Raw genomic sequence first — 18,018 nt, 5'->3', positions numbered from 1 at the left:
GGTCCCATTTAGAGTATAATTGACGATCCAGCAGGTTTTGCTTTAGGGCGTGATCAGGATAGAGATGAAGCAAAGTGCAGAACTCGTTCACTTCTTTTACAGTCTTTTAACCCTTACTATCATTTGTTCCTAAACCTAACAAGTTTTGTTGGTTTGTTTATATTTTAGAAACCAACACTGCTTGGTTTAATTGAGTTAAAATAATGAGTCAGCGACAGTAAAATGATCTGCACTTTTCAGTTTAACATAAAACCTGAATCAGCCGAGCTAAATGTGTCAAATTTCTGCTTTTTTGCTTTCGACCGCATGACTTCAGCGACACTGCAGTCCTGCGTACTTCATGTAATACATTCAAATGTTTCACACCGCACACACACTGTAAATCATGCTAATGTCACAAAATGTTCATTTCAGTCAGAGCAGCTGAGACTGCCCAAACTAACATCTCCCTCATTCTGGTCAAATAAAACAATAATGAAATCTGTGAGGACATTTGATTCATCCTCAGCCTCAGACGGTCAGTTCACCGTCCCTTCCCCGGCTGGGACTCGGCTCCTTGTCTTCAGGCAGGAGGCTTCTCAGGCCTCCCGGTCTGAACTGGTTTGTCTCTGCAGTCTGTGGGGGTGCAGTGCGACCAGGCTGAGCGGACCAGGCCGGTGTCATTCCTGCAGAAGCGTCTCTCTCCAGTCAAAGCTGTGGTTTGGCCCATGTGTGAGGGGGAGGATGGGAGGGTCCACTAACTGCCACACCCCCGTGTCTCCCTGCTCCTCACAGGAGCAGAAGCCCAGGTACGGGATCTGAGGACCAAGAACAGAAGGTAATAGTTAAGTGGCTGAGAGAGGAGGTTAAAGAGTAAGTACTGCAGGCCATGAAGCTGCTCTGCTTTGTTTGCACTCTGCAGCCATCTTGTGCACCAACCTTGACATTGCATTCATTCATTCTTTTAATGTTTTGTAGAAATGTAATGCTTCAAATTAGGTCTTTGGCTGCACGGCGGTGCGGTGAAGAATCGAGAATCTGACAAGCTTTTGTAAATCTCTCTGTGATTTCGAATGAAAAGAGAAACTGGGGGGAAAAATAATACAGTTTGGCTTTGTTCAGGAACACGCAGGCGAACGCTAAAGCCTCGCTGAGCTGAGGAACAACAGCCTGCAAACACATTTCCCACTAATGAGCAAAACAACAAAGAACTGTTATCTGAGGAGGAAGGCTCGTCTGGTAGGACGAGAGGTGAGCGTGCAAGAACAAGAAGTCCACAGACGAGTCAGGCTGCATTTTAACACTTTATGTGCCGTGTGCATCTCTGACAAAGAGCAGGTTTTTATACAAACACTGGTCATTTATTTCTATATTCTCCCCCTTTCAATAAAAAACAAAATGACAAATATTCAAGCATATCTATTTTTTTCTTTTGCTGACGATTCACAAAAAGCACCTTCATATGAATATGTCGCTGTACAGGTTAAATACATTTTATATTAGGGGGCAAATTCATACTGCTTGTCACTGTGCAGGTTAGTAGTTTATTGTCTCTGTATTAGTCATTATAAAGCACTCATTAATGCCTTGTACTGCAGGAATGTTAGGGCTGTGTAAAGGCGATAATCTGATCATGACACAGGGGTTAAGATACATTTCTTTTAATGTTTATTTGTATAGGGACAAGTATGAAGCAAGTAAACCGATGCCACACACTACAGCATTTATAGCCTTGGCCAATTTGCAATGCCCGTCCCTCGATGGGTCTTTAAAATACATGAAATCAACGACAAATGCACAAGAGAGTACAAAACAGGCTCAACAGCAATAAGACAGATATAACAACACAGGATACAAAATACACTCCTCCAATAAAACTTAATGTAAAACAGGAAGCACAAAATCATACATGACTACAAGACTGAGCCCTCTTCAAAAACTGTTTCAGTTTGAGTTTAAAATGCTCCCAGTCAGTTTGAGCTCTGCAGGTAAGACATTCCACATGTTGATCCCCTGAACAGAAAAAGCGCTTCGTCCAAGTGATAACTCACGAAAGGGCACCTTACAATCTCCATTAGATGCTCCACGAGTTACAGAGCCTGATACTCTCAGTGGCACCACGAGGTCACTGAGCACCTGAGGAGCCTGATGATGTAAGCATTTATGGACGAGTTTGAGATTAGAAAATGTAATAAAATGATCAAAACTCTTGTTGCAGTATTATAAGCAAGGCAACTTGGTGCACCCTTTATAAAGCTGCCAGTTTACTAGGCCTGTGTTTTGGGTGTTTACACTTGCAATGTGAGTTTGTACCACTTCCTTTTTTCTGTTTACATTGCTTTGTTCGAGTGAATGGCTGAAGACAGATTACAACACTGCCATCTAGTGGTCTCGGGTTTCAACACAACATAAAACAAAGATAATTTTGAGATGAACCATTTCACATTGAGCGCTGGTATTTTCCTGACATCCTGAGGTTGCGTAACAAGCGGTTGATTTGACAACCATACAAAAAACAAAGCATTAATTTGTTTTTATTTTTACACATCTGCATCATGAAATAGTTATTTTGTCATTTTGATGCGTTTATTAGAATTAAATCACAGCTCAATCTGTTTGTTAAGGTGCATACAGCTGCAGAGAGCTAAATTACAGCTGCTGCATGACAGCGCTCCGCAGCTGAAACACAACACTCGTATTTGGTTTCCATCAGAGAAGTTATTGAGCCAAAGCCAGCCTGTCCGCGCTAACAGAAAATCAAACCGGTCGGCCTCGAGTCGCTGAAAGCAGCATTAAGATCGATCCAGACACGAGAGGGGATGACTTTAAACGAGCTGTGTGCTCCTCTGTGTGATGTCATGAACGCAGACTCGATGGTGTTTGATTTACGAACATATCTGGACAAACTCGCACACGGCCAGCAGTCACTGAACCTCTGAACACAGCTTTAGTTATATAGTAACTATAGTCGTGGGAGAGAGTCATGCAATAAGGTTTTAAAAAGTGGTTTGACTTATAAAGAGCCAGTACAGAACTTGTTGTTTCAGTGTTTTTTAGTGTTCACGCCCATGTCTTTGCACATCCAGCCACAGTGCGCACATCACGACCAGATGGAAGTAACAATGGATGGATAGTTTAACGTGGGATGTAAAAAATGGGAACAAAAAAAGATGGATGATAAAAAAATGCAGTGAACAGACCTTTCGGACGACTTGGATGAAGTCCTTGGCGCTCTGTGGGCTGCGGCCCTGCAGCTGGCGTGTGCAGGCCTCTAAGGAAGACGCGTGGGCTACAATCAGCACGTTGTTTCCTACAGAGGGAGAGAGAGTGGAAACACAGGCAGGATGCAACATCAGCACAGAGCAAACACATGTGAAACAATAAAGAAAAAGTTCACCTACACAACCACCACCTCCAGGCGCTCCCGAGCTCTGCGCTGAGTCTCTTACCAGTGTTTTTGCAGTCTGACAGGATGTCTTTGGTCACTTGGTAGCTCCGGCTCATGTAGGTCTCGTACGGTTCAGACACAGTGAGCTTGCTGACCGGGATCAGAGGTCTGAGTGAAGACAAACAGCACGGAGGCATTTGTTGGAGGTACGCTGCGATTTCAGGGTGTTATTGTCAGCAAAACGGATGAAATACAACATAGCCGAACAAAACCAATACTTAGATAAGTTCACAGATCATCACGACAGTCAGACACAGATTAGAGATTTGCATGACACATGCATTAAAACAACTAATGACTCAAACGGAAGGAGATTAACAGCACGTTGTTGTGTTTTTGCAGACCTGTACGTTGTATCCACACTGAAGTGGGCTGCAGCCAGGTCAGTGGGAGGTATCCATGAAGGCAGCGAGTTCCCAGAAACCCACTTGGTCCATTCAAAAAGCCCCGGCTCCACTCGCACCTTCAGCTTACCGTCCTGCTGCAGGCCTGTTTCCACAAACGCAAGTCATTCCTTCTGAGGACTCCTTCACATCTTTTATCTCCGGCTACAAGGTCACAGTTCTGTGATACCTGTGATATTTTCTCCCTCTTACCTTTCAGGATGTTTTGTGCAGTCTGAACACACCTCAGGGACGGAGAGCAGTACACAAAGTCTATCACGGTGTTACTCTCTAACAGGGCCTCACCTGGAAAAGCACAGATTCAACACACACATTTTACATTTTATACTATTGTTATATTATCTAACCTCTACTTTACAGGGGATAGTACCATTAATATACATGAAGCATGGTCTTATATCTATCCTAAAGTTGTCTAAGGTAGACAAACGCTCTAAAACAAACTGTGATGACGTGCAGAACCCCGAACAAGAAACAAATCACAACGCAGTATCTATCGACGTGATGAGAAGCTCTTCCGTTTTGTTTCGTCAGCATGAAAGCTCCTGTGAGGAGTTTTTATCTGGTTATGAAACAAACTGAACGTTTTAAGTCTCATGTTACGAATATACTCGAGTAAACTGCTTTAGTTAAACAGCTCAACTTACCGTGTAACAAACCAGACTGTACAAAAAGATGGACGACTTGACAGCTCCGTAAAAGTGAAGCCAAACCCTCTCTATCGCCCCCTGCTGACTGGCTGCAGTATAGCTCATAAAGCCCGCCTCCTCCATGTTAACAGATGGGACATGAGTCAAACTATAAAATCAAAATACACGTCAAATACATTTTTCTCAAACATGGTTTCTGTCATTATAGTTAGTTCTTATCATGCTGATTTATGTCCAAGTGTTCATTTTTCTGACAAGTTCACTTTTAATTAGTTATTTGATGCTATAAAAAGGGGGTGTGGCCTCATGATTGACAGCTCTGTTAACAAATGGGGCTCCTGCTGCGTTCTGTTCCCGAGTAGCAGAGTAGAGGATGAATGGCGAGAGGAGACGTAACTAACACTAACACTACAGTCGCTGAACTTTCCATAAGCGTGAATATCTGCTTCAGACCGAAACGAGAAGCTGCTCTGCTGGTAAATACGCCGACGTGTGAGATATTTGACGTTTTTTTCGGTGAGTTAAAAGTGTGTTTTGGTTAGCGGAAGGGGCGGGACTGCAGCCCCAATCTCTACTGTGCAGACTAGCTCTAAATACTGTCCCCAGCGCAGATGGCGGCACCCACCTCGGGGGTGAAAGTAGAAGGAGACGTGTCGCCCATTTTTATATACAGTCACTGTACGAAGTGTAACACCAGGTGTTATGACATCTGCATTGTTTACGTACCCACGACTCGAGCCTGTGTGGATCCAAACACAGTGATTGGAGCGTCCATGTCATAATCTCTCTGTCCTCCCCACAGCGGCAAACTGGGAGGCATGTTGAGATTGGAGCGGACGTATCTACCTGCACAACAACAGAAACACACAAACGTTAGGTGCTTTCTGCTGAGTAAGGGTAGTGAAAAAGCCCCACACCTTTGACTTCTCACCTTTACTGTCGGAGCAGAGGGAGAGCCAGTGTTTGCCAAAGACCACGTCCATCCTCTCACCGTGCCGGCACACAAAGAGCGTCCTCTTTGGCTGCCGAGAGTGACTCCCACTGATCCGCAGGACCTGCTGGAAATAGAGGGCGTCAGTGACAAGGTCTTTGTGTCAATGTGGACAGCTAACAGCATACAAGGTAAATTCTACTACATCATTAAAGTACCTGCATTGGATGACAGATGAGACTGAGGGTGGGTGTGTCTCCGGGGCTCGTGTTGTCGGGGCGTCGGCTGTCCAGCAGTCCGTCGAACATCCCTCGGTCCTTGCTCGTCCTGTCGCTGGGCCCACAGCTGAAGAAGGAGTGGGAGCTGTGGAGGGCGAGGAGGACAAGATCAAATCATTTCTTCTTTTCTCTGAAACATTACGGTGGCATTGTTGGAACACTCAAGGTTCAATCTGGTATGTTTCAACCTGAGTCCTATTTTATGAGATTAAAACGACTAATTGGTACAAAAAGCTCCTGTAGATCGCTTCAGCTGGCAGGCTGTAATGGCTGCAACGTCATTTTTGCAGGCGAATGTCCCCGACCACTGCCTCAGTCAGTTTGTTATTGTGTTATGTACGATCCAAGCTTTTAAAACACCGAAGTCATCCAACAATACCAACAAAATAAACAGAAACTGGTGAGAGACTCCAGTTTTCTGCAAATGTTCTTCCTGAAAATATGCAAAAAAGTGCTCAGGTTTAAAGATATTGAAATAAATAATATAATAAAACAAGATATATAAATAATGCTCTGTTTAGGCCACACTGTTCTCTTTAAGGGATCTTTTTATAATCAACAAACATACATGTGTGTTCAGATCAAAGTGAAGTGAAATTCTCCCCTCCAGATATGTCTGCAAAGTAAATGCCATCATTACTCGGTTCATTAAATCCCCTGGAGGAGCGCCCGTTCATCTGTTTGTGCTGAGTCTCAGTTTAACAACATCATGATGCAGATTAGGAACAAGTCAACATGAAGCTTTGTCAGGTCTGTCCTCAAGAGGAGAAGAAAACTACTTTAACATGAGACGTTTGTTGAACGGAGGGCGGAGCCAGGAAGTAGTGAAAACTGCAAACAGATTATACATCTTTTATGAATCTCCTTCCAAAGACCCTGAACAAACAGGTGTTTTACCTGTATTTGAATCATAATGTTGATGCTTTCTTATGTTTTTATCACACCTTACACACTTATACCGCTGTGCCGCTACGCTTATCATGGTAAGAGGTGCTCTGCTCACCCGTGGAAGACCCAGGTGTCGGACTCATCCGCCAGGCTGACGTAGTTCTCAGGCAGCAGGCCGGACAGACCGGAGGTCAGAGAGGTCCCGTACACCCAGCCCTCGCTGGTGCTGCCCTGATCCACCGGAGACATGAAGACAAAATCACCAGGAACCAGCTCCAGCTCGTCCTCGTTCTGAGGCATGTAGGGGTACATCACCCGCAGGGTCTGCAGAGCAACGACGAGCACAGGCGGAGTTATTAACAACAGCTGAACCTGAATAGTCGACCGAACATTAGTCTTAGGGATATGAATCATCTGCTCCAAATAGGATCTTCAATTAGGAGAACAGAGGAAAGCATATGAAGTACAACACGTGAGTTTTTACTGATGAACACTGCTTCTGAAACGCTCATAACCATCATAAAACATGACTTATTCTGACTGCTTCTGTAAGTTAAGGAATAAAAGCTGCTCAGTCAATACAAAGTCTATAAACTACAAGGTCTGGAAAAGACTCGGGCCGCTGATGATGGTTCATTTTTGCGTTTGTGTCTAGCTTGACGGGACATCGAGCCCACTGTTTCGGTGCTGGAACGGAGCTAGCTTTCGTGCCTGGATGTCGTCTGTGCAGGTGAAGAGACGGGACCTCGTTTCTGAATCGGTCACGGAAAACGCTGTCGTCTGTAGCGCTGATTGTGGTCAGGAAGATTATGTTCCCGGTGACGTCATGGAGTTCAGGATCGGATGTCCCAGCCAGGACTGTGTGAGACTGATGGCAGGTGCGGTCCCTCATTAAAGTATGTTCCTGACTTGCATGCTTAACAATGTTTAGAAAAGTGTTTTTTCCAATCCCCCTCACCTGCGACCACTAGTCAACTTTTGTCTCAGACTGACGACAAAGACAACAGTGAGTAGTTACATGGTTAGTAGGAATGTGAGCTACCTCATGGTTTGCAAAACGAATGTCCCGGGAGAACAGCACCGCCAGCCAATCACAGCCCAGCTTGACCTCGATGCCCTTGGCCAGTTTCTCCAGAGATGGGAGGTGATTGGTGGGGAAGTTGTAGGCCAGAGTTACATGGAGCTGCTTCTTATGAGGCTCCACGTGGACTTCTGGAGGGAAGAGATGAGACTTTTATTTATTTTACATAGAACAGTGTGTCACTCCAATAACTCACCAAAAGAAAGAGAAAAAAATGCAACTTGTACAACAGAATTTAAATATTTAAATCAGGAACTTGCAGAAGATAAAACAGCAGAAAGCATCAGAGAGCGTAAAACCGGTTTGGACGTCACACTCAGATCAGTCTCTGCACCATGAAACAGAAATGTGACAGAGCATTATCGCTAACAGCTCGGCTTTAATCTGATTTGGCACTTAGCTGCTTGAAATACTGTTTGGCAGTCGATCTCATGCGTTTAAAAAAAGGCTGCAGCGACAGATTGAGTGAGTGCTTTAATAACCAAACACGACCCCCATCCTGACCTGTCGTTCGCTGCCGCTGCTGGAAAAGAAAACCCGGTCACCACAGATTACACGGTGAATAAAATGATGAGCTGCTTCCCACCTGCCTTCCTGGTGGCCTCCGCGGCGAAGTCGGCTGCAAACTGCTTGAGGACGTCGGCCACCTGCTCCTCCACGAACAGGCCGATGAAGTTGGAGGACGTGTAGAGCTCCAGAGGCAGCGGGCTCGGGAATCGACCCCGCCACTGCTGGACGCTAGCCTGGAGGGCCTCGCATAGAGCTTCTACTTTGTGGTCTGCACACTGGGTGGGAGGAGGATGAAGAGTGAAGGACTTTTTACAAATCTGCATCATGATGTTGAAATTTCAGCAAAGGTAAGACCCGTTAATTAAAGTCAATCACAAGAAAGACGGTTTATTTTTTCTGTAAACAATGCAGCACCGGGAGAAGAATGTTGTTTATCGCTAACCACCGGCTACATGCCCTGGCATGTCCACCGTTGTCCCCAGAGGATATATCGTTGTCAGACTATAGCCGATGGGATCCGAGATTGCTCGGGAACAGAACGCTGCAGGAGCCCCATTTGTCAACAGAGCTGTCAATCATGAGGCCACACCCCCTTTTTATAGCATCAAATAACTAATTAAAAATAAACTTGTGAGAAAAATGAACACTTGGACATAAATCAGCAGGATAAGAACTAACTATAATGACAGAAACCATGTTTGAGAAAAATGTATTTGACGTGTATTTTGATTTTATAGTTTGAGTCATGTCCCATCTGTTAACATGGAGGAGGCGGGCTTTATGAGCTATACTGCAGCCAGTCAGCAGGGGGCGACAGAGAGAGTTTGGCTTCACATCTTTTTATATAGTCTATGGTCTACAGCTGCCAGCAACTCCCATGTAAAAAAAAATGTCAGTGGAGCCTGGTGGCTTTGAGGAGGGCGAATTAGCTGTTTCTGGATTGAAAAAATAATAATAATAATAATACATTTTATTTGAATGCGCCTTTCTCTGCACTCAAGGACACCGTACATAGATATATATGTGTATATAGATATAAATATATATATATATATATATACGCAAAATACAAATTAAAAGAGAGAGAAAAAACAATAAAAGTGACAAAGCAATTAGCTTCATATGGAATAGGCAGATTTAAACAGATGTGTTTTGATTTGTGATTTAAAATTGTGGAATGAATCGATGTTTCTGTGTTGGGGTAGTAATGAATTCCAGAGACGGGGAGCAGAGCGGCTGAATGCTCTGCTCCCCACAGTGGTGAGACGGGTGGAGGGGACAGACAGGTGTAAGGAGGAAGAGGATCTGAGGGAGCGGGAGGGAGTGGGAACATGGAGGAGGTCAGACAGACATGGGGGGGCGAGGTTGTGGATGGCCTTGAATGTTAACGGGAGGACTTTGAATTGAATACGGAACTGAACCGGGAGCCAGTGGAGCTGTTGGAGGACAGGAGTGATGTGCTGGATGGAGGGGGTTCGAGTAATGATTCGGGCAGCTGAATTCTGGACCAATGATCAATGAAAAATACTCTGTAGCGATCTTCTCTGTGAAAAAGTAAGACCCTTAAAAACAGTCTGAGCCAGATAGTGGCAAAAACAAGCTCTTTCACTGGACGTGCTGGTCCACAGGGACTCAGTGCTGATTTAAAATTGGATCTGAAATGAGACTTAACTGCTCAAAAACATAAAATGGGCTCATTCAAAGGGATTTAAAAAAGTGGTTCTCTTTATGTTTGAGCGTGCTCTTAATAAGGGTTAAACCTGTCTCTGTGATTGTTCCACTAGTTCTCATGTTAATCAGATGGTATTTAATGCAGATTTTAATTGTGTTATAAGTGTTTTAAAAGTGTTTCTAACTTCTGCCTGCTTAGTTTGTTGTTTGCTGCACTTACTCTGTCAGGCAGGAGCTTTAAATCTATGATGGCCTCTAACCGTGAACGATATGAACTCACACTAGAGAACAGCATCAGCCGAAGTTTAGTTTAACTCACCATGAAGAACTGGCAGAGGGTGATGTGGGGGAAGATGTTGTGGGCTTTGTTTTTGCCGCAGGTGACCCGGCTCTGCTGCCAGAAGTGCGAGAGCTGGTTCTGAAGGGGTCCGCTGGGTCGCAGGTAGAGCACAAACTCCCGGGGCAGAGGGTCGTCCAGGAACGGGTCGTCCACGTGGGAGAACAACCTGAGGGGAGACAGAGGTGAAGGGAAGTGAGGACAGCCTGCGCAACATGACTTTTTATTAATTCAAGTTTATGTTGCAAAGTTGGAAAGACATTCTGTGATTTTCTGTGGGCTGTTTGTGCTCATGGTGATGTCATTCTTATACTAAATGCTTTATACGCATAAAATCTGGACAAAGATAAACGCTTGTTAGTAAACAAACCTGAATGACAGATAAAAGTATTGAATTTGTGTCGTAAACAATCAAATACAAAAAGACTGACGTGACAGATTTTACTCAAAAAACAAAATGTTTCTGAACTTGTTGATGAGCTCAGTGCGAGACATGATGATAATAAAGTGAATAACATTAATTATCTCGCTACAATGGCATCTGTCAGTGGGTGGGAGACGTTAGGCAAGTGAACATTTTGTCCTCGAAGCTGATGTGTTGGAAGCAGGAAAAATGGGCAAGCAGAAGGACGTGAGCGACTCTGACGAGGGCCAAACTGTGACGGCTGGACGACTGAATCGGATCAAACTGCAGCTCTCGTGGGGCGTTCACGGTCTGCAAAGGTCAGTACCTACCAACGCGGTACAAGGAAAGAAAACCGGTGAACTGGCGGTAGGTTCAGGGGCGGCCAAGGCTCATTGATGCACGTGGGGAGCGAAGGCTGGACCATGTGGTCCACCTACCTAAACATTGTTGCAGAACAACATCATGGAAACAGTATATCCAAACAGCAGTGGCCTCTTTCAGCAGGATGATGCACCCTGCCACACTGCAAACAGGAACAGTTTGAGGAACACGACAACAACTTCAAGCTGTTGACTTGGCCTCCAAATTGAGCGTCTGTGCGATGTGCTGGACAAACAAGTCCGATCCATGGAGGCCCCACCTCGCAGGTTACAGGACTTAAAGGATCTGCTGCTAACGTCTTGGTGCCAGATACCTCAGCACACCTTCAAAGGTCTAGTGCAGCCCATGCCGCGACGGGTCAGGGCTGCTTTGGTGGCAAAAGGGGGACCTACACAACATTAGGCAGGTGGTTGTCATGTTCTGACTGATAGCTGTATATGTATTAAAGTCCCTGTCTGTGCCTCTAAGTGGCAACCTTTCTTTTTTACTGCCCGAGGACAGATTGTATCTGAATGGGGCCTTTCTGATTAAATAAAGTACAAAGGAATGAGAAAAAAGAGGAAGCTGCTCTAAATAAATAACATGAATAATTAAATATAAATTATACAAACACTTACTGTATACAACTTGCACATTTTCTATTAAAGCTCCTCTCCAGCAGGGGGCAGTGTTACACTCACTTCCCTCTTATAGTTGATGTATAAATGTGGATGTTTTTCCTACACATGTGTAGTTTTAACTCACCAGTCACATGCCGCCTGCACACTCCGGCCTCCTGTTGACACCAGAGCTTTCAGTCTGTAAGAGAGCAGAAAAAGAGATGATGAATTATTAAAGTTAAAAACGCTGTAGATGTTTTACTCGTTTATATCATGAATTGTGTGCAGGAACTGGATCAGTCAGCGACAGAGAGGTGAATTCTCCGTGTGAGTGTGCTGCACAGCAGAGGAACACTCTGATCTTGTTCTCTGCGCGTTACTTCGTCTCCTCAGGAGTTTCCTGGTAAATAAAAGGAGAGCTGTTCTGCATCCACAACTTACGGAAAGTCTGAAACTGCCGGAGCGAGGAAAAGAAAAATAATGTGGAAAAGTTTTAAAGTTGTTGACTGAACAGAACTGCCACAGGAGCCGGGTACAAACAATGTCATTGGAAAAGGAAATCTGGTGAATAATTCAGCGTTTTCCTGGCTGGAGTGAATATCTAAACAGAAATTCAGCAACTCACACAGAAAAACACCTCAAAGTCAAATGGAGGAGCAGTTTTTCTCCCACTAGTCGGAGCTTGGTTATGAAGCTGTGTCAGTCATTGCTCAAATTAAATCTGAACCTTTGATGCTGTCAGTAATATCTTTACTTTAAGACACCCAAAACATCACAATCAGGTCAACAGAGTTTCTTTTGTATCATATTTGTAAGAAGAAAACTGATTAACATCGACAAATAATGATAAGCTGTTACAGGGAATGTGTTTGCGTTCACCTTAATAAAATAAGTCAAGTACTGTTGTTTTTTAACTCTGCTTTAATCCTCGAGGAGATCATCGTATCTACTCTCCAGGTTCAGCAGCTGCTAACATGCTACGTGCTAACTTTGACTACCGCGTTCACCAAAAGTAAAGCCCACAGTCGAATAAAATCTGGGTCACAAATGATGTCTGGGGTCCTGGTCTGCACCAACGAATAAAGGGCGTTATAGAAAAATAGTTGGGCAAAAAAAAGGTTAAAAAAGCACAAAGTATGTGTTGTGACCAAGTCATCTTTGCTCAAGTCCCAGTTAAGTCTCAAGTCATTTGGTCCAAGTCTCAAGTAAGTCTCGAGTCATTTTTTCTTGGGCGAGTCAAGTCACGTCACAGGTTATGTCAAGTCAGTCAAGTCAAGTCTCAGGTCAAGTCACTTTTTTTCCACCCATGATCCAGCACTCTTACCTGTAGTATCCGGTCTTTATAAAGAGAAAACACAAGGTGTTAGCAGCTCGTCTAATAATGATATTATTGGCCAATTTATATAACCTGTTCAAAAAGTATGACAGTGAATTGTATCTGTGTTATCTTGGCACAGACGCAGCCATGATGATGGTCTGCTCTGAGACCGTATTGAGTAGTAACAAGTACGACTGATGAGGCTTCTCTTTGGGGGTGTGTTTGATGTTGCGTGTTGCCATAGTGAGGAGTTTGACTGACAGCCAGTCATCCAATCATGACAATCACATACCGGGGAGCTTTTTGAGTCGTCCAATTATGATTCCCAGTTTGCGCTGCGTAAATACTTGATAGTTAGACAGAAACTTGACAACATTGAATTTTATCATTTTATATTTAACAGCTAACATTCAAACTTATGAACACACGCAAGTCATCCGAGTCATCAGGCCTCAAGTCAAGTCGCAAGTCATCAAAACAGTGACTCGAGTCGACTCGAGTCCAAGTCACCGAGTCTCAAGTCCACATCTCTGGCTTTTATCAGGTTTAGTTTCTGTTGAGAGTCTGGAGTGTGTAACTGTAAGTGTGTAACTATTACTGAGGCCGCAGTTAAAGGTGGAGTTGTGCTGAACTAAATTATATTGAGAAGTGTCTCTAAGTTTCTGTCCTCCCTGTTTACATACATGAGGGGGCCAGAGTATTAGGAACACCTCTGAATATTATGCAGCTCAGTACAGCCCCACCACCAATTATGACCTTGATGATGAAGTATCATTGAATTAACACCTCTATGACAGCTTAGAAAAAGCCTGTACATGACAGGCAACATAAAAGCAAATCTCATAGCTGAGCTGGTGTATTGGATTACATTAGATTTACCCGGTGTACCTAATGAAGTGGCCGGTGAGTGTACATTGTTGTTACTTATTACTGTTTACTAATATCTGCTGCTTGTTGTTGTTGCTGTTGTATAAAAGCAGTATCACACTCCAGGTCGTGCTGTTATACTGCGTATCAGCACGGCGTCGTCGCTAACCACAGCCGTGCTGATATATTTAGTATAACAGCACTCTCTCTCTCTCTCGTGTAATAAAGCTTAAACCTGCTGTGAGGAGTTTTTACAGGTTATGAAACAGACTGAAATTAAAACTGATGCCTCAACATGAGCTAAAAATTCAGACCATCAGCGAGAAAATGGATTATTTCTATATGTATGTTTCTGCTGCCACGGGGTCGGTGTCAGATGAGGAGATTAACAGCACGCTGCTGAACAGCCTTTATTTACATATTTCACAGCAAAGATTCGCCGTGAGTGATACGTTAGACATTAAAGATAAGGCAGGAAGAGACTTTTCATCAGAAAACACAATAAGCATGTACAGGATCAGCAAAGAGATAAGAGGCAGCACTTTGTCCAAATGAAGGTTCCTCAAGTCAGTAAGTAATCTTTATATTAAAGACTATTTTGATGCTATAATAAGGTTATATGGACAATCACTATGTTCTATAAAATATAAGACAAAGTAATAACGACTGGTAGAATGATTTACAATGTATTAGCACAGCAATGCCACGACATTTGGTGCATACGACCCCCTCAACAACTAAAGCCTTTCCCCTGGCTGATGTCTGTCCCACTGGTGATGAAGAACTCTTTTCAAGGTGAAAGAACTTTAATTTAAACAGTATATTCTTACATTTTTTCCACTCCAACCTTTCCATCCTAAAGGTCAAAGAGAATCAGTGAGTAACTCTAAATTAATGCCTCAATCAGGAACTGAGAAAGACGAAATTGAGTAACACTCGGGGTGAGTGGCTCACAGAGTGTGGGGGCGAAACAATACAGATCATAAGTCAGAGGAAGCATCAGTTCCCCAACGCTCACTCGCAGCAGCGTGTAAGCTGAGACACAGCGTGTGTGGGAGGACGCGAACACAGACTCTTTTCACCATGAGGAATCTGGTGACTCGTCTTAACCAGAGCCGAGGACTCACGGAGACTTTAGTTAAAAAAAAAGTTACTCATCCACTCTGAGTGTCTTCAGCTAAGAGCCTCGCGGCGCATATTCAGATTATCTGCTCTGGTAACTTTGTGGTTATAATCTGCTCTTTCTTTTTGAATAACTAAAGAGGTCAGTCAGTCAGTAACCGGAAAACACTCAAGCTTGTGCTGTTATACTGAATATCAGCACGCTGTCTTTGTTAATCACAGCCGTGCAGATATATTTAGAATAACAACAAGCTCTCCTGTGTGACAATGCTTCAATAACATTAATGAGTAATATTTTACACTGGCTCCCTGTCTGTTCAGTTTTTATTTTATCTTCACTTTAACTTTTTCACGTGTTGTTTTATGATGTGTTTCTTTGCTTTTGTTTTTCGGTGTAAAGCACTTAGAATTGTCTTGCTGCTGAAATGTGCTCTATAAATAAACTTGCCTTTCCTAATATTTATATAAAAGACGAGTTGGTAATAAAAAAAATGCATAATCAGATTTCCTGCTCTGTCACTTTTGTGTTTCCTAGCTTATTTCTAAAAAACGACAGAGGTAGACAAATACAGAGTTTTTCATAATTTCCCAAAAACATACTAAATATTTAGCAAAGCAAACGATTCTGAAGCTATTAGTGAACACAGATGCCTTATTGTTTATTATTATATGCCGCTTGTAGAACTGTTGTATAAAAGCAATATCACCCTGAAGGTTGTTATACTGAATATCAGCATGCTGTCTTTGTTCATCACAGCCGTGCTCATATATTTAGTATAACAGCACTCTCTCTTATGTGACAATGCTTAAACACATTAATTAAAATATACTTTTATTGAAGACAATTTTGTAATAAAAAAATATGTCAACTTCATAATTTCCCCAAAACTAATAGATGAAAGATTTAACAAAGCAAACGATTTTAAAGCTAAAAGCAAATATAGCCTTATTGTTTATATTATATGCTGCTTGTAGAACTGTTGTCAATATAAAATATATATAAAAACAATATCACATTTAAGGTCGTGTTGTTATACTGAATATCAGCACGCTGTCTGCTGATATATTCAGTATAACGGCACTCTCTAGTGTGTGATGATGCTGGAATAACACTGATTACTACTCTGTTAACTTTGTGCTAAATATCTGCTTTCAGTCAGTAACAGGAGGACAAATACAGACTAAAGATTTAACAAAGCAAACTATGTTGAAGATACTGAATAGAGATAACTTACATTTTATTTGTTGTTTTATTCATTGTGTATATTTAACACTAAATATGGGAATACTATAAAATAGGAATGGAGGTTTTTTTGCAGCATAATCTAAAACACTGTTGTCCCCATAGGTCCATATAAAACTATAATAACTACCTCACCGTTGACTGTAACGGTTTTTAACCGAGCTTTTCTTTTCTCTGCTTGTCTGTTTCCTTGTTATTTTATTTCTTGTGTTTTTATTCTGTTTTAAACAAACTCAACGTCATTGAAAATGAGGTCAAAGCCCGACTGATTCCTGAGATTTAAATAAAGGTTGAATGAACGAACTACATGAGGATGCTAAATGCATTAACAGAGATTAAAAGAAAGACGCAGCGAGAACAGAGACGTCTCCGTTCTTTGTTCCCGTCCTTACCTCGGCATCACCTGCAGGCTCAGCTTTTAAGCAGCAGAAGGAACTGCAGATCAGATTATTCATATTAGAGCCACAGAATCTAATTAGTCACTACTCAGAAGATAAGCGCGTGTACATGGTGATGTGGATCTTATCTCTGGGGAGCAGAAAGCTTCCTCAGCAGGCCCCGAGCTGAGGTTCCTGTGGGAGGGGACAGGTGGAGGTGCTGCAGAGAGGAACGTACATGTTTTAGGATGTAATTATTACAACTGCTCATATGCTTGAGTTAAAGAGTACTTTGAAGCTCAGCTAACCATGTAACAAACCAGACTGTATAAAACATGACACCTCCCTTAAAGTGAAGCCAAACCCTCTCTATCGCCCCCTGCTGACTGGCTGCAGTATAGCTCATAAGCCCCGCCTCCTCCATGTTAACAGATGGGACATGAGTCAAACTATAAAATCAAAATACACATCAAAAACATTTTTCTCAAACATGGTTTCTGTCATTATAGTTAGTTCTTATCATGCTGATTTATGTCCAAGTGTTCATTTTTCTCACAAGTATATTTTTAATTAGTTATTTGATGCTATAAAAAGGGGGTGTGGCCTCATGATTGACAGCTCTGTCGGTAAAAAAGGGCTCCTGCAGCGTTCTGTTTCCGAGTAGCAGAGTAGAGATGTAACTAACACTAACACTACAGTCATTGAACTTTCCATAACGATGAATATCTGCTTCAGACCGACACAAGAAGCTGCTCTGCTGCAGACTGAGCCCACCTGAGGGCTCCAACACGTCAAGGCCAAAAGGTCAATGTGGGTTTTGTGTAGAAGAAGGGGTGGGACGTCAATACTGTGTCACCACCAGCCGATCTACTGCACAGACTCCAGTGCAGGTTTAAGGCAGATCTGCTTCACTTTTAAACCAGAAGCTACATCATCCACTTCTCATAAACAACCTTTGTTGCTCATTAACTGCAGAGCAAGAACATGTGGCTTTGACAAACCCGACACCTGTGAATCTGTTGAATATAAAGTGTCACATTAACGTGTTTTTTTTCCATTCTTGTATTGGAAGGTCAAAGTAGAACAAATCTGTATACACAAGATAGAAATCATATGAATATAGAAAACAAAACGCCCACACTGTTTCTGTGGGACCTCACCACAGCGAGCTCAGCCAGCAGCAGCTCTGACCACAGCAGAGACAGGCAGAGACATCACAGGCAGCTTCATGAAGCTGCTGAGTCCCACAGGTGTAGACCTATATACCACCACGTGTGTGTGTGTGAGAATCACAAAGAAGGAAGAGAGAACGAGAAGAAGGCTTTTTAAGGAAGGGGCCGCTTCAACACGTACACACACACTCACACACACCAACAAATCAAGCCGGGGATGCTAACCAACACCTGGGTAACACTAATGATGATCTCACGTCTGAATGAAACTCATCAAGCTTTCACAACCAGGAGAAGACATCTGAAAGGAGAAGTGAGTCCTGTGGTACAGCTGACATTCAGCACCCTAAATACAC

The 18,018-nt window shown here is 43.0% G+C and overlaps 1 protein-coding gene across 2 annotated transcripts in view; it reads right to left on the bottom strand.

Annotated features, from left to right (window-relative positions):
• Positions 1-233: 233 nt before the first annotated feature.
• ubash3bb (ubiquitin associated and SH3 domain containing Bb) overlaps positions 234-18,018 on the bottom strand; it is a 44,781-nt gene continuing 26,996 nt past the window's right edge. Inside the window, exons 2-14 of one of the 2 annotated variants that reach the window (XM_069676610.1) lie at positions 11,709-11,762; positions 10,160-10,346; positions 8,246-8,444; positions 7,621-7,790; positions 6,694-6,902; positions 5,631-5,775; positions 5,413-5,539; positions 5,208-5,327; positions 4,024-4,116; positions 3,772-3,916; positions 3,429-3,535; positions 3,180-3,289; positions 234-797 (exon numbers count right to left, since the gene is read on the bottom strand). In XM_069676610.1, coding sequence (XP_069532711.1) covers positions 660-797; positions 3,180-3,289; positions 3,429-3,535; positions 3,772-3,916; positions 4,024-4,116; positions 5,208-5,327; positions 5,413-5,539; positions 5,631-5,775; positions 6,694-6,902; positions 7,621-7,790; positions 8,246-8,444; positions 10,160-10,346; positions 11,709-11,762 — 1,804 coding nt within the window. In that variant the 3' untranslated portion in view covers positions 234-659. The remainder of the gene's footprint in view (positions 798-3,179; positions 3,290-3,428; positions 3,536-3,771; positions 3,917-4,023; positions 4,117-5,207; positions 5,328-5,412; positions 5,540-5,630; positions 5,776-6,693; positions 6,903-7,620; positions 7,791-8,245; positions 8,445-10,159; positions 10,347-11,708; positions 11,763-18,018) is intronic. The other variant, XM_069676611.1, reaches the window with a different exon arrangement.

This window comes from Semicossyphus pulcher, unplaced genomic scaffold, assembly GCF_022749685.1.
Source record: "Semicossyphus pulcher isolate SPU_LCO1_2020_fin unplaced genomic scaffold, fSemPul1.0.p SCAF_26, whole genome shotgun sequence".
NCBI classification, from domain to species: domain Eukaryota; kingdom Metazoa; phylum Chordata; class Actinopteri; order Labriformes; family Labridae; genus Semicossyphus; species Semicossyphus pulcher.
The sequence above is the reverse complement of the archived record's forward strand: the minus strand, read 5'-3'. Positions and strand labels throughout refer to the sequence as shown.